This window comes from Psittacula echo (genome assembly GCF_963264785.1).
Source record: "Psittacula echo genome assembly, chromosome: 1".
Lineage (NCBI taxonomy): Eukaryota > Metazoa > Chordata > Aves > Psittaciformes > Psittacidae > Psittacula > Psittacula echo.
Genome location: NC_137735.1, coordinates 27,329,293 through 27,345,366, shown reverse-complemented (window position 1 = coordinate 27,345,366; position 16,074 = coordinate 27,329,293). Strand labels below are relative to the sequence as shown.

Below are 16,074 nucleotides of genomic sequence, written 5' to 3'. Positions count from 1 at the left end.
GGTCCAGGAACTCCCTGAACCCATGCACTGCTCTGAGCAGGTGTAATGTCTTTTCCAGCTGTGGCTCAGCATAAAAGCAATACTGAAGTGAAACAGGGTCAGTCCTTGTGGGTACTCTTACTCATAGAATCATAAAATAGTTTGGGCTAGCCCAACTCCCCTGCAATGAACAGGAGCATTGCTCAAAGCACAGAAGGTAGACCTGCCAATTTTGAAGCTATTTTCTGGATTTATACTCAGCTGTGCTAATAACATAAGAAGCATGTAGACCAAATCTAAGAACTAATAATATATCTTTGCAATCTGAAACACCCTACAATTCCAAAAAGTACATAATGTGTCACAGAACCAATGTGCTTCATTTCTTATATTGCTTATATATGATTCAGACAACCAGTCCCGCCTACACGCAGGATATGTGAAATGGGCCCAGTGTGGACAAAATTCGAACAGTTATAAAAACAGTTGTTCCTTTCTTAGTCTAATCAGTCTATAGCTACAGAGTTGAACTATGGGTCAGCAGGAATAAAACACATGCTGTAACATTTTCTTTATTATTCTTTACTATTTACTATTTATTTGCTTTTTCTTTACTATTCAGTATGCTGTCCTTTTCAAAGGTATGTAGCTAACCAGTGAGAATGTTTCTCTGCTACTTTTAATATGCTAACTGCAGTGTCCTTAAACAGAAACCATGAATTCTGTGAATATATTTGTATTTTTCTATTGTTTTATGATAGTCGTATATAATATTGCAAAACATAAATTGCTGGAATTAGTATTTGTTTTCAAAATGCAAAATACTTAAAAAAAAATACCAATTTCTAAGAATTCAGATGTGGCTACATTTTTTTAGATAGGAAAACAGACTGTTTAAAGCAATAGTTTACTTGATATATATATTCTTTCAAAATTACTTTTTTTTTTTTGGTAACAGTAACAATAGAGAAAGCCTTGTATGCCACTTGTAAATTAATATATAATAATTAGGAGTAAGAGAAGAATAATTCCTTTTGTTACAAGAAAGAAAGTAGAGAGTCCTTTTTTTGTCACTTCCAAATCATCTTGAGTTTCTACAGAAAGATTCATTTGAGTTTGTGGCTTTAAGGCTTCTATTTTCATTTAAATTTAGGACAGTTGAAACATAGATATTGGCTTGTTGCAAAACCTATTTTATTGATATTTACAATATCTTTTCCAACCAGAATGTCAAATTTTGAGCAGTTTCAGATTGACTTTTACCAGTCCAATTATACCATAGATGACCAGGAAGAAGGTGACAACAATTACGGGTCTAACAAAAACCTCTGTGGAAGGAGAATGTAAGTATGCTGAAAAGGGTGGCATAGTCAGTATAGTGGAAGTTTTAGTGAAGAAATACAAGCCATAGCAGTAGAAAGACAGGAAGAATCTTATTTCATTTTTTAAACCTATTGGTGACTTCTGCCCATAGAAGAGAGACACTGAGGGAAGAAGTTCTGAGAGTTTTGCCCTTAAGGAGGTTTTGACAGGACCACAGTAAGAGGCTAGGTTTTGTGCTACTTTTATATGTACAGATGTTACAGGTTGTTTACCTAATGGGAGTGACTGAGCTTCATGTTATTAATGTGGATTTTATGGCACATATTGCTAGAAATTCTGTAATTTTCTCAGATTCCAGAAAAAAAAATTATATATATATATGGCTCTTTCATTAGCCATATATATATATAGACATATATATATATAGACATATATATATAGACATATATATATATATAGACATATATGAGGATTGTCACCAGGCCGCTTAGTGGAAAAGTCAGGAGTGCCTTGATTTGTGCGTGCCCTCACAGCTCCTAAATTCCGTTTCCCCTCTCCTCAGTCTAGGGGCCTGCACTGTGCCATTGTCTGAGCTGGGTGAGCAAAGAAATGGGTGCAATAGGCTGCAATGTGCCGCAAACTGGCAAGCAGCCCTGCCTGGTTTCAAAAGGAGTTGCAGTGAAGGGAAGCAAAGTCATGGTCAGCAGCTCAGCACTCACTACACACAATGGATACTGTTCCCAGGTTCCCCAGTTTGAAGATAGCTTCAAATTCAAACCATGGTACATGGTGAGCAGCTCTAAGCTGTTGTAAAGCTGCTCATTGCAGTTACTTGGTTTCCTGTGATTTGCTTCTTGTCTTAGGAGCCAGACAGGAGAGCAGCCTCCAGCCGGTGCTTTTGCACCATCAGAAATGCTTCCGTCCTCTCACAATTACACAGCTCAGATTTTGCAGCCAATGTACAATCCCAACACTCTCTCCCATCTTAGTTACGCTGACGGATTTGACGAGGAACCTCCTTTGCTAGAAGGTAAAAATAAAACTATGGACAATGTGCATGGCTCCTGGGAGTGCCTATAGTTTTCTTTACCTCTAAAGAAACTGCAGCAAAGCTTCCTTGCCTGGCTATGTGAGCTTCAGACAACAGCCACTGGCCCCCAAACTTACATCTTCTTATCTGAATTCACACTGGATTTATGCAGCCTGATGACATGTATAGCATATACTTTACTACCACTAGATGACAGCATAACAGTAAGATTTGCATCCACATTTCCAGGGTTTTTTTCCAAACTGTGTTTATCCTGCACACATATCGGAACATCTATAATTAATAAATATTGATAATAATCCTTTTTGCATATCTAGTAATAAATTTAATAGTTTTAATAGTTTTAAGTTGCTAAATTACTTGTTTCAGAGGAAAAGAAATTGAGAAAGCTGCTTTCATCTTCCATTAGTCAATCATTTAACTACACAAACAGAATCATTCTTTCTGATGATTGAACCATCATAATGATACTTGTGCTACATTGAAAAACAATCGGAGAATCTGTTTGTGATTATTTCAGCATAATGTAGAAAGAGCATATTCAGCTTGCTTTTTCATCCTGGAAAGAAAGTGGAGTTTTACTACTGAAAAGACACTACTACTGTGTTAAAATCAGCAAGATCACACTGTCTGATATAGATAACTGCTAGATCTCTACCTCTCAGACCTCCAAGCATTTAATTCCACATGCAGCTTACCCTGTGAAAAGGATTTTGAAATGCAACTGCTTCTTATCTGCTGGGCTTCAGAGATGTTCCTATCTGTGTACCACATAAATCTGACCAATTTTAATGCAAAATAACTTTATTTATATAATGGTTTGGCTCAGCTCCAGATGATGGATCAGTGGAATAAGGTAAAGACTTGGCTTTCCAAACAATCTGACACATTGTCAATCTCCATAATTCTGGCACCCAGTTTTGAACCCAACTTTTCCCTTACTGGAGCATCTTAGGGAAGATGTTTCTCTTGCAAGCTGAAGTGCTCCTGCAGAAGTTATAAGAGATATCTTTGCCCCAGTAAAATTAATAGCAGAATTTCTGTTGACTTTAATGGTGAAGAATTTTGTTCCTTTTCAAGGGTCCTCAGTAATTTTAAAATGCAAAAAAAGCTTATACAGCACTCTACAAAGTATTATTAACTTGCCTTGAAGGGACAAATGTCATTTTTAAGTGCCTCTGGCAGTGCAGTCTTAAGACACATCTCTTGTCAGATTTGCTAGAATTAAAGTATATATATCTCTGTCCTCAGAGTTCTAGAGTATCTTGAGTTCTGCAGTTGCTGTTAATCATATTTTCAACATTTCAGTTAGTGAGGTATTAGATACATGTGTTTTAAAATACAAGGAAAACAAATATTAACTCAAAAATGCTGAGGGTATTTTTTTTTTAGTTCACTGCCTAAAATTGGATTTAATAAAGTAATATTCCAATTCAGAATCAGAACTGACTCTCAAATATACTGCGTATATATCAAGAACATCCTGTGCCTAATACATACAATGTCATCCTACAATATTATCATCATTAAAACAATTAAATTGATTGCTTGTTTGGGGTCTTGTGGTACCTAACGAGTTTCTATAAAAGTGTTGTTTTCTTGGGAGCAATTAACAACTCTGGAATTTCTGATTGCAGAGCTTGGGATCAATTTTAAGCATATATGGCAAAAAACATTAACGGTTCTAAATCCAATGAAGCCTGCAGATGGCACCATCATGAATGAGACAGACCTCACCGGACCTATGGTTTTCTGTTTGGCCCTTGGAGCAACATTGCTGCTGGTAGGATGTGATAGAAATCTTAAGGGATTTCTTTCCTAACAGGCTAATGACTAGGTGATAATGCATGTGAAGTTGCAGAAGATGTAGTACTGACATAAAATAAGTCATTTGCTGCCATTTGTTCTGAGATTATATATTAAAAAGTCTCCTTGCTTTGAAAGTACCTGCGTAAAATTTAAATGTAATGTAGATGTAGTACAGGTGAAATGACATATTACTTCCAGTGGAAAGAAAATACTACACCATATTTTGGGGTTGGATTTAGTATGAACAAAGCACAAATCGTGCAGTGTTTATCTTCGGGAGGCTCTGGCCCTCTGAAGCATAGCAGTGTGCACGAGGTAAGGACCTATCAAGGGGGTTTTAAAAGAGTGAATAAAAAGGCATAGTGGACCAGCCCATTTTTTCTGACATTCCTGCTACTGTTTTGAAATTGTCTTCTCCCAGTGTTATTTTGGGGAGTTCAGAGATATAAAAAAATTTAATAATAACCTTAATGTAACTAGAATAATTTGAGAAAGGTAATGGAAACAATCTTTCTCTCTCCACCTCAAATTTGTAATACCTTGCTATAAATTTTTCTAGTCCTTTCTTAGTTTATATGCTTTTTCTACATCATCTGTTAAACAAAATATGGTAGCCTGTTTAACCTCTTTCTTCTTTATGAATATGGCTTTCCTACAGGAGGAAAGTTGAACGGGGATTGTACAGTACTCCAAACTCATCTATTTATCACTGACAACAGGTCTCTCCAGTGCTGCTGAAGTACAGCTCTGATTGTCGGCAGCAATTCATCAGTCAGGGATAAGGTGGGACCATTCTGGAAGGTCTTTACTGCTCTGCAGCTGAGGTGAGAGAAATGAGGCTCTAATTCTCCATCTCCTTTGTGACAAATAGTGCTGAATCAGAAGATTCTTGCAAGTTCTTACTCAATTTGTAATGTCAGGGCAGTACCTTGAACGTGCAAACTGCAATATAAATGGCAAGTATCATTATTATTTATGTCCCCATAAAAATAAAAAGCTTTTTAAAGGGTGGAAGAGGTAGGAGGAAATGGAATAAGAGGAAAAGATGGTGGGAAGCTAGAGAAGACAGGCTATTTTCCATGTAAAGAAATAGAGGGATGAGGTGAATAAAAGGAGAAAGTGTTGAAATTATTATAATTAGGAAAATGAAAGGAAAGCTAAAAGAAAGAAAAATGGCTGTTATTGATTTTGCTCCCTGAATAGCTAACAATTATAATGAAGATCAAAGCACTATTATTGAAATAAACTAATTGCCATATTTATTCTGTGATATTAAGCAGTTTGAGTGTCATTAGAAAAACAACTATATTCAGTGTTCCAGTTTTAGGCCAGCAGAACTCATCTGATACAGTGTTTTAGGGCTACAACTTCACAGCAATAAGTCTGTAGGATTTCCATGGTCCTGTTCATTTTATCTCAGATGTATCTGAATGCTAAAGTGGCTCTTCAGCTGTGTAAGCCATGATATCCTTTTGTACCTGAATAGTTCTTTTCTAATAGCACCAAGAACATAATTTGGTTGAGAGCTTGTTTCCAAAAATAATTTATAAATTTTATTTAATTTCAGCTTTTAACTACAGAAAAATATGCAAAGACATTCTTCAAATGGCAACTGTTCTTTCAAAGGACAGAGAAAAAGAGGAACGAGTTGTTAGCCTAACAGCAAGACTTGATCTTCCTCATGCTGAAACAGGGCAGCTCCACTGCAGATAGAGAAACAACAGTGTGAAAGTAAGCAGAAGTCTGAGTCTCAGCTGCTTTGCATTTTACACAGTCATTTGTATGAAATCAGACTTCCCAATCCACTTAAGCTAAGGATAGTAGTACCCCCACTCTAGGCAAATGCAAACAAGTGCACAAAATTCTGACTTTCTTTTAACCTTGTTCCTTCTGAGGACAAATTTATCTCTTTCCATTCATCAAAGCCTGTCAGGCTAATCAAGCCTGATTCTGGTTTTGCTTACATCACTGTGAATTGAGAGTATTCCCGTGTGTGTGAGTCAATATATTTACATATGTTAAGACTAGAATTGGAGATGATATGTTCAGCTGCTTTCTTTTTACTCTCTCACTCCTCTGCACCACAAATCAAACATTTCACCAAGTAGAGATTTGAGCTAGGTGCTAGTGTCAGTGCTCCCTTCATCTCTCCCAGTAGTTTCTTAATCTTAAACTAAGCTGCTAAATAGCACTGTGTGGAATAATTAAATACACTGAAACAAAAAGTCTAAAATATTAGCTTGCAGTTGTTGTTGAAACTGTCTGAAACAGAGCTTTTTTTATTTATTCTATAGTAAAGGCTGCCCCAAACCATTATGGATGTTTAAATTGTTACAAATCTTTAATGACTGAATTGTAATTGATACTAATCTAAGCTGGTATTGCTCTTCCACACTATCTCTAGTGATAATTAATTTTATTTGGCGAGTCAATTTTTCCTAATTATTTTATATCAGTAGTATGCAAATGCCAGTGAAGCACTCCTCTGTACCAAACCAGGAAGATTTCTTATCCTGTTAGTTCAGGAATAAATTATGCCTTTATGGTGGAACACAGTGGCGAACAGGCCAACACTCAGGACATTGTGAGGATATAGCCAACCTGGCTGTACCTGACCTAACCTGGAGGGCTGGAACCAGAGGAGAGCTCAGCAGTGAACCAGGTCAAGCTGAAAACAGGGTAACTGCTGATACAGAGGCAGGTCTTGTTAGCTGAGGCTGCCTTTCACATAAGTGTGGACTGCTCTCGCACTAGACCTAGTGAGCTGTCATCAACCTGCAACATTAGGACTTTCAGGCTGTGTCAGCACTAGATCAGGCTGTCTCCACTTCATTGCTTTCTATCTGTCCACCTCAACTACTGCTGGCATACAGTGATCAGTTTCCACTCTAATGGATACAGGAAGAAGGGGCAGAGAAAGGTCCTCAAAATTGATTTCCCCCAGATTTTCTTAAAACGTATGGATAAGTAAAGTGGGAGGTCTTCTCAATCCTCCTTAATCATCATGAAAGAGATACTTGTAAATACTACAAACCATGAAAAAACCTTCAGTAATGATTCCACCTTATCCATCCCAAAAGAATTCAACCATAAGCTACAAAAAGATTAGGAAACTGTGACCCTCTATTAGTTTTGATTCTCATGTGGTTTATCATATGCAGTATATAATGTGTGCTATAAGTAGACATGTGTGTATGCACAAGCACACCTGTGGTTTAAGTGTGTATATACATATTATTATATGTCAGGAAGGTGATGCATTGTGGCCCTTTCATTTCAAAAGTTTATTCCATGGTCCTGAGCTAAGCGATGAGTGCCAGATTTAGCTTTCTCCTTCACAAATGCATTTTATCATTAAGATATAAAGTTCCAAGACAAAGCAAACAAAAACATCTTCATTCCAATCATTTATTTCTGATGTATGAATGTTTATTTCAAAGCCACAGATGTGGAAATGGCAGTATTGCATAGCCAACATTCAGTATTTCATTTGTTAGAAGCTTGAAGAGAGAGAAAAAATATTTAACAGTCTTTTGTGAGTGTTCATTTTTGGGAGTGAACAATGCCTTAATGCCTGTAGGTGATCCTTCAAAATGATAGCAGGAGATGAAGAAATTGGTGGTGCTGTGGCCATTGTTGCCTGTTGTACTAGCTTTGAGTATAAATTAGAAAACATCAGGCTCCAGGCTGTCAGGCTGGTACCTTTCACAGGCACTAAATTCACACAAAGGAATAAAATCTGGAAGAAAATACACAGTAGTTTTGCTTCTTTTTTCATTCACTGGAACAAAATAGAACACAAGCTGACAGTTACTACTCAGGTTTATGTTAAAATGAAACTGTTGTGTTGATCTTACCACAGAGATGTGCCTTTCTCATGGTAGTCAAGGGGAAGAATGGACATATTCACCCTGAAAACCAGCACACTTTCAGCAAAGTTTTACTAGTTTTATTGCAGGCCTGCCTGAAGTTGGAGGTTTGTAATAAAATTTAGCCTATCAGCTAAGTCAGGTCATCATTTTAACGTAGGAGACTTTTCCACAGCCCCATGTGCACCTATTGGAAAGATGTTTCCTGACACTAAAATGTACTTTCTATAATTTCTTCTCAGTTTGTTACCAGCTAAACCTTTCCAAGTCTCCCCAACCAATTTCTGTCCTGTTCAGAGCCCAATGAGAGTAAGACTGAGAATCAGCCTTGTAACTTTAAGATAGCAACAAGAACATTCTCACAGTTGTACCTTGGAAATTTTTGATGCAAAAATCACCCAACAGTATCAGCTATCATTTACAATTGAATTGATGTAGGCGAAGCAGACAGTGTCAATGAGAAAAAATAACAAACCTAGTGCTCATTCTGTCGTCTTCTGCCACTTTGCAATCACTTGCTTACTTTTGATGCTTCATGCTTACTCATATTTATTCTAGGCAGGAAAAGTTCATTTTGGCTATGTGTATGGCATGAGTGCCATTGGGTGCCTTGCTATGCATGCCCTGCTGAACCTGATGAGCATCTCTGGAGTCTCGCATGGCTGCGTTGCAAGCGTCTTGGGCTACTGTCTATTGCCCATGGTGATCCTGTCCTCTTCTGCAGTCATCTTCTCGCTACAGTAAGTACCGTTCTATAGCACCAGGAGTTATATATCTATATATCTGACAGTATGTCAGAAGGCTAGTGTTATGCAAATCATGGGTAGGTGGTAAATTTTGACTTCCAAAACTGTAACAAAACCCACCATTTTATTCATATGTGTGAGTGAAATGGACAAAACTGGACTGTATTTGAGAGGGGTGATATATATTCATTTTAATATGAGTACTTAATTCCACTTCTTTCCACTTGGACTGAAAGTGCCTTTGATTTCTGCAGCAGCCTCAATGTGATTTTTGTTTTGCAGAGCCAACAGCAGCCAAACTCAGGTATCAATTTTAAAAGCGACTGCTGAACTTTGGTTTTATATAGCTATTTCTCCTGTTTCTTTTTTTGTTCATAGTATCAGGCTCCCATCCTTATGCTTCCTTTCCTTCTGTAGACTAGCTTCTGTGTGACAGAATGAAATAATCAAGCAACCCATAATGATTTGGAGCATTAGAACAAGTGTTTAATATTTAGCAGAGTCATGCACTCTGAGGTATAGTTGTGGTGTAATTGCAAACCTGAAAATAACTGGAAACTTTGAAAAAAACCAAATGTGTTGGCGTATGTATCTGTGTGTCTGTGGGTAGGTGTTGAGTAATATGCCTATGAATAGGAAATTTGTATGCAAACCTCTCCTTCCTCCTCATTTGGTAAGCCTTTTGAGATACAGACTGTGTTTACCTCCTGGTTCACATTCAACAAAGTACAAGGAAGCTCCAGGTCTTGCCTGAAGGCCTTCAGCAGTGCTTTTATCTGTTGTTAACATATTTTTAATAACGGCTCCCCTCCTTAGTCTTTGTTGTTCACTCACATTTTTAACTCTTCAATGTGTAATAGATGGGACTTGGCAGCTGATAAATAAGAAAATCCCTGCTTGTTTTCTTTGGAAAAGCAGCAATTTTATATATGTATATATTATTTTTAAAGGAAATTACATCTTGGGATGAAGATTTTGGCACAACAAGGTAAATTCTTGCTGTGTGTTTCTATGGAGCTGATGAGTTAACCAGACCATATTCCAAGTATAGAAGTGTTTCTGAGCTGTCCTTGATGAGATTAACAGCAGTGACACTGAAGAAGCCATTTATTTTCTGTTCTACACTTCCCATATTTTCTTGATTAACCTGTTTAAAAGTACACCCTAACAAAAGGTGCAGATACATAATTATAGGACAGATGGGGCGAACTACAAACCAGCTGTTAAAACTGCGCAGGGTACTGTTATCTGTACAAGGAATCCCCAAGCACATGCCGCACATTTGTAAAATGCTATGAATTTACAGAAATCACATCTTGTGAAAATCTGTAAATACTGTACTGTGAAAGCCTTTACAAAATTAAACCATTATTTCTGATATTAATTGATAACTTAAGTGCCTGTATACGGAATTCTGCAGTCCTTTCTCGCTCACTATATGAAACTATTTGAACAGAGCAAGTAATCAGGTTAACTATTATGAATGTGCTATTAAAATAAAGTGACAACTTTAAAATCCAACAAACATTTCATTATTTTTAATTTTAAAACTTACTTAAAATTACAAAGACAGAAATACATTAATGATCTTTAAAAATTTACAAAAAATGTTATTTCTGTTTATTTCAAAGTATAAAGAACTTAAATGTTTGTTTTCATAGAAAATATTTGTAATATAATACACACATCTATCACAAAGATACATATTAATCCAACAATTTTCAATTTTATGATTAGTTTTTTCACTGTAACTGAATATAGCAAAATAGGGAGTGTTTTGGGTGTTGAATAGTACTGAAAAGAAAACCAGTTCTCCCATGCAAACTTGTGTGGAACCAGATTTGTTTGCTGATATCATGTCTGAGCCCAAGCTGATTAAGTCATCTTTATGGCAGAAACACCAGCAGACTTTTTCCTGGAAAAATACACAATTCTTTACTATCAAATCCCTGAACAGAGTGGTCAAGACATTTCCTTAGATAAACAGTGAAGGAAATGAATGTAAAAGTGGAGAAAAAAATTCTCAAACCCAGCTGATGCAAAGGACCCATTTGGTGATGGTGACCACATCTGCAGGTTGTGAAGAGAGAGTAGAGAGGGTCCATTCACATTTGTCTCCAATTCAGTTGTTCACTAGCACACCCCAAGTCCTCTTGGTCACTGTGAGAATGACATCTGCCTTTTGCCTGAGTATTTGGCCCTCATGGACATGCCAGACACAAGCTGTCTGAAAAAGCCAAACCATTCCTTTTGGCAGTAACATGCTGTTAGGTCAAGGCTGAATTTATAAGCACACAGAGGTATCTCTTGGCTCCAGTATGATTTTATGACACCTTTCCATCCTGCTCACTGCCAGTCCTGGAACAGCCCATGAGGGACAATTGGACTTCAATTCAAGGCAGAGCAGCTACAGCTTTAAGTTGTACTAGCTTGTGATAGTCCCCTAAAGAATCATTATACTAGCTGAAAATTGTTATCGCAAAGTATTTTCCTGTTGCATCCCAGCCTTCTGCCAGTATCCTGCTCAAAATCCATCCATACCAGCTCTGAATTTCTGGCTAACTGTTTAGGTGAGCATCTTAGCATCTTCACTTGAAACAGAGGCCAGAAACTTGGTTCACAGAGCTCAATGTGATTTCCCTGAATGCCACTGTATAGACTTGAAGAACATTTAAACTAAGGATACTAAATCACATGGTCTTTAATGTTTTATCTTTACTGGGCTGAAGTTGCAACGAGGTGCTGAGTCACCTTAAAATCAATTCTCTCTTTCCTTCCCCAAAGTTCCAACTGCTGACAACACCAAGTACTTTATTGGCCTGGAATCTGGATTGCCAAGAAATGAACTATTTTATGTGATATGATTGCATTGAGTGAACTAAGTCAATTAAATAGGAAGAGCTTTACTCATCATGATTTAATTAGAATAATAATATTAGTGGAGATTATTTCTGATAAATGGACCTAAGCAAGTATACATAGTCTGTCTCTCACTTCTGGTTCTGTTTCACTGATACTTTGGAAGAGTGGGGCACCAGGAAGTCCCTTAGCAAGTGGCAGAGGTTCATTCACTCTCAAAGTCCTTGAGATTGACAGAGAGAAATGTAACGGAGCTGATCTCATTATGTGCTTCAGCAGTGTATTATGTGTGTGATCTCATGCATTTTACAGAGACAGGCTGCAAATACAGTGTACAAATAAAGCATATGTGAAACATTATTTATTGGCAAGATTTGGTTTTCCTACAGGTTTAATAGTGAGCTCTCCGTAATTTGCAGGAATATTTTAGTTGGCTTTTGAGCACAGACCCATAGTCATCAGTTCTCCAGACCACCTGGCATATGAGATGGCAGAATGTAAATTCAGAAGTGCCCAGCTGTCACCAAGGGGCAGTGTGGAAAGCCGCCATCCTTTCAATGTGCAGAGAAGGATACAAGGATGAGCCAAATATTTTTCCCCAGTGGTTCTTTTTCCATCACTTACTCTCTATTCAATGTGCACCCTTTTTTAAAAGACCAGTTAAGCCTTCTCCTGGAAGGCACTCACCACCTTCCTGCCTGGTCAGATGAGGTGTGATTCCTTAAGAGCCTCATTGCCTCTCCTCAGAATCCAAGGCACACTTAAAACATGTCACACCTGTTGCAAAAATGCAGTCCCTCCACATCATCAGGCTGCCTGATGGAAGAGTAGGTCTGTAGCGTAATTTTAGATCCTAACAACTTCTACAAGATAATTTTGGCTGCAATAGGACCTTTGCTAACTTTACAATTAAACATTAGCTGTTACATCTGCTGGAGGCTAAGAAGCTTTATTTCGAAAGGCATTGTCCTTTCAGCAGTACTTCTGTTGAAGATGCTGCTTTTATCCATGTTGAAGAAGTTACCTTTTTGTTTCCTGTTCCTGTTTTGTTTCTCAGGCTTGACTTTAATTATGTCAGTCAGTCCTTGGTTCTTCCAGTGACTGTTACCTTACCAGTAACAAGCTGCTAAACATAAACTCAGGTTTGATAAGATTTGGTGCTACATTTACTAACAAGTGGACTCTGTCATGTTTCTTTTGTTTTGTTTTTTTCTCCTAGGGGGACCCTGGGAACTTTGTTAGCTCTGTTTATTATTGGATGGTGCAGTTTGTCAGCCTCCAAAATTTTTACCTCTGCGTTGGCTATGGAAGGACAGCAGCTTCTTATTGCATATCCATGTGCTTTACTTTATGGACTTTTTGCAATTCTAACAGTTTTCTGAGATGTATTTTCTGGTAACCTTATTACAGTCTGTTTATGGTTGTTGGAGGGGCAAGGGGTTATTTACTAATTTTTAGATTGCCTAGAGTTGCATTAAGTTCCATTAACAAAATCAGATTATGTAACTTACCTTTTATTTGCCTAATGGCTGACAATGAAATAAGAAATCAAGTTAACAGGTGGATGAGTGCAATAATGGTGGTTTGGATGTCTTACAGCTTAAACAAAAACATTTGTATTGAGAAGGTAGTAAAAGTTTGAAAATATGAAATAAATGATAATTTTAAAAAAATCTGTTCAGAGTGCTTAATATATAATAAATATACTAGAGAGCAACTGGAAAGCAATTATGTAAATATTTTATAGATCTAGTAAATCAAGTGAAAATACACATTTACTTGTTTCAAAAAGCCCGTCTTGTCATCTTGTATGATTACTAATTAATATCCAGAATTTATGTGCTGGTTTGTTATTTTTTTTTAACAGAAGAGTGAGTAGACCTGCTTTGTAATGTTGAAGAATTGCCCAAGGTTACAACAGAGGGAGGAAACTGGGAATGTCATCTTGGGTTTGCTTTTTTTTTCAGATGTGCTACTCTCCAAACCTCTATTGTACAGTTTGTAATGTACAGGAATGTTATATTTTAAAATTGCCACTAAATGACCACCTGCTGTCACTGCAGAAAAGCACCACACAAAGAAAAACTTCTAAGAATGTTTCCTGTAAGGCAGAACTGTATTTGAGCATGCAAAATACAAATCTCCACAATTTTATCTGCCCCCCAAAAAATCTATTTACTGCTTTTAGTTTTACAGGAACCTAACATTTTTATAATGGCTATGAAGCACAGAGTGCACAAGATGATGTTTCAAAATATAATATTAGAAGTACCAAGCCATCAAGAGGAGATGGAGATGTGTGTGCAGTCATAACAAGAACAAAATCTGGTACACAGTGGGAGAGAAAATGAAAGTAGCTGTAGAAAGGGCTAGGGAAAAGAAACAGATGAAATAAAGGGAAATATGAAGGAAGTAAATGGCCGCAGATTATTTCCTCAGTAGTTTAGGGTGTCTTCCCTCTTGATGTATATTTTTATGATCCTGATTATCCTCCAATTTATTCATTATTGTGATGAAATGCCTACAAAATATTTCTCTCTCTAGACAGAGGATCAATGATTCCGTGAGAGAGGGTCCTGATACTGCAAGCACATATGCAGAAGCTTAGTATGTCAAACCTGATGAAGAATATAATCCTTTTCAGGTCAGAGGTAAATTAGATGATCAGTTTGTCCTCAAGCTAGTGATTCTGTTTCTGAATTGGAAGAGCCTTTCGTAAAAAATATTTCCCATTGCTGGCATATTTCATTTTTTGAACTCTTATGCAAACCATACTGGAATTCATTTTATTGAACTCCAGTGGAACTAGTTCAGACTAGGGGTCATGAGAAGTAAACAAAATGTAATGTGTACTCAGTTGTCCTGGTTTTGGCTGAGATAGTTAACTTTCTTTCTAGTAGCTGGTACAATCCTGGGGTTTGTATTTAGGATGAGAACAATGCTGACAACACACCGATGTTTTAGTTGTTGCCACGTAATGCTTACCCAAAGTCAATGACTTCAGTCTCATGGTCTGCCAGTGAGCAGGGGCACAAGAAGCTGTGAGGGAGCACAGACAGGACACCTGACCCAAACTAGCCAAAGGGATATTTCATACCACAGAACATCATGCTAAGTATACAAACTGGGGGCAGTTATCCAGGAGCCACTGATCGCTGCTCAGGTCAGGCTGGGTATCAGCCAGAGGTTGGTGAGCAATTGCACTGTGCATCGTTTGGGTTTATTGAGTTTTATTCCTCTCTCTCTCTTTTTCCTATTATTATTATTAATTATATTTTACTTTATTTCAGTTATTAAACTGTTCTTATCTCAACCTGTGGGTTTTACCTTTTTCTGATTCTCCTCCCTCCATCTCACCAGATGTAGGGCAGGAAGGTAAGCAAGTAGCTGCATGGTACCTAGTTGCCAGCTGGGGTTAAACTATGACGTAAGCCAATTCCTTAAAAAATCACAATTCATTTATACATACATATATGTATAAATACATAGTGCATTTATCCATTTCTTTGTTGCAAGGCTATGAACACTGGTGCAGAAAGGCAAAGTTGGAGGCATGACCCTGGAGAAAATTGTGGCTGTAACTACGCAGGACCTAGTTAGGAATTGTGTGAATGTGGAAGGTCAGCATTTGTGAGAGCAACAGATTTGGCCCTGCTGTGTCAGGCAGTAAATTTGCCACTAATGAGGCAGAGAGAAACATGTCAAGTGACTCCAGGCTATACAAAATCAGGTAGTTTGATTTATCATGCACTAGTGGCCTTCTCATGTCTGAATGGGGAAAGGTTCATATAGTTGCACTTTTTCTGAAGTTCAGAAAAGCTGGTTTGGAAACATTAGATACGTTTTTGTCCTACACTTCCTATTAATTATCATTCATACTGACTAAAAAAGTATAAAATGGCTCTATTCTGCAGCACTTTATATCCATTTTCATCCTGATCTGCATGATATGAATGGCTGAAGAACCAATGAATCAAGCCATCAATTTGTCTTTTGATGTCACAGGCAAGTCCAATTACTTACAGGGAAAAAGAATACCTTGAAACTTGTGCAACAACATTTACAAAGCAAATGCTAGACTAATTATAGTTTTATGTTTATTATATCAGAATTTATGACTTTTTTCTTTTCTGCACTGAGATGCATCTTCATAATTTTGAATGCTAACTTTTTAATTCCAGTAACTTTCCTTGCTTTATTATTTAGCCATACTGATTTTTTTTTTAGCTGTTTGCAAGGGTTTTCCCTCAAGCAGTATGTGCTCCCAGTATGGTGTTCTTCAGGGATCTTTATGCTGTCTGAGGGGTTTAACTCTCTCAGCCATCCTTCTTCTATTTCTTTGAAACAATATTCCTCATTTTTACCTAGCTCTCCTTTCTGAAGGTAAGTATGACCATGGTGATGCATTTGGCCATGTTATTATTCCTGTGTGCTTCCT

At 37.3% G+C, this 16,074-nt stretch overlaps 1 protein-coding gene across 1 annotated transcript; it reads left to right on the top strand.

Annotated features, from left to right (window-relative positions):
- Nucleotides 1-1,206: 1,206 nt before the first annotated feature.
- Nucleotides 1,207-13,018, top strand: YIPF7 (Yip1 domain family member 7; the record flags this gene model as incomplete). The annotated part of the gene is made up of 5 exons (XM_080632451.1): nt 1,207-1,322; nt 2,166-2,332; nt 3,991-4,136; nt 8,590-8,771; nt 12,856-13,018. 5 exons carry the CDS (start codon nt 1,207-1,209, stop codon nt 13,016-13,018), a joined length of 774 nt encoding a protein of 257 aa, XP_080488577.1.
- Between the last annotated feature and the right edge of the window lie 3,056 nt (nt 13,019-16,074).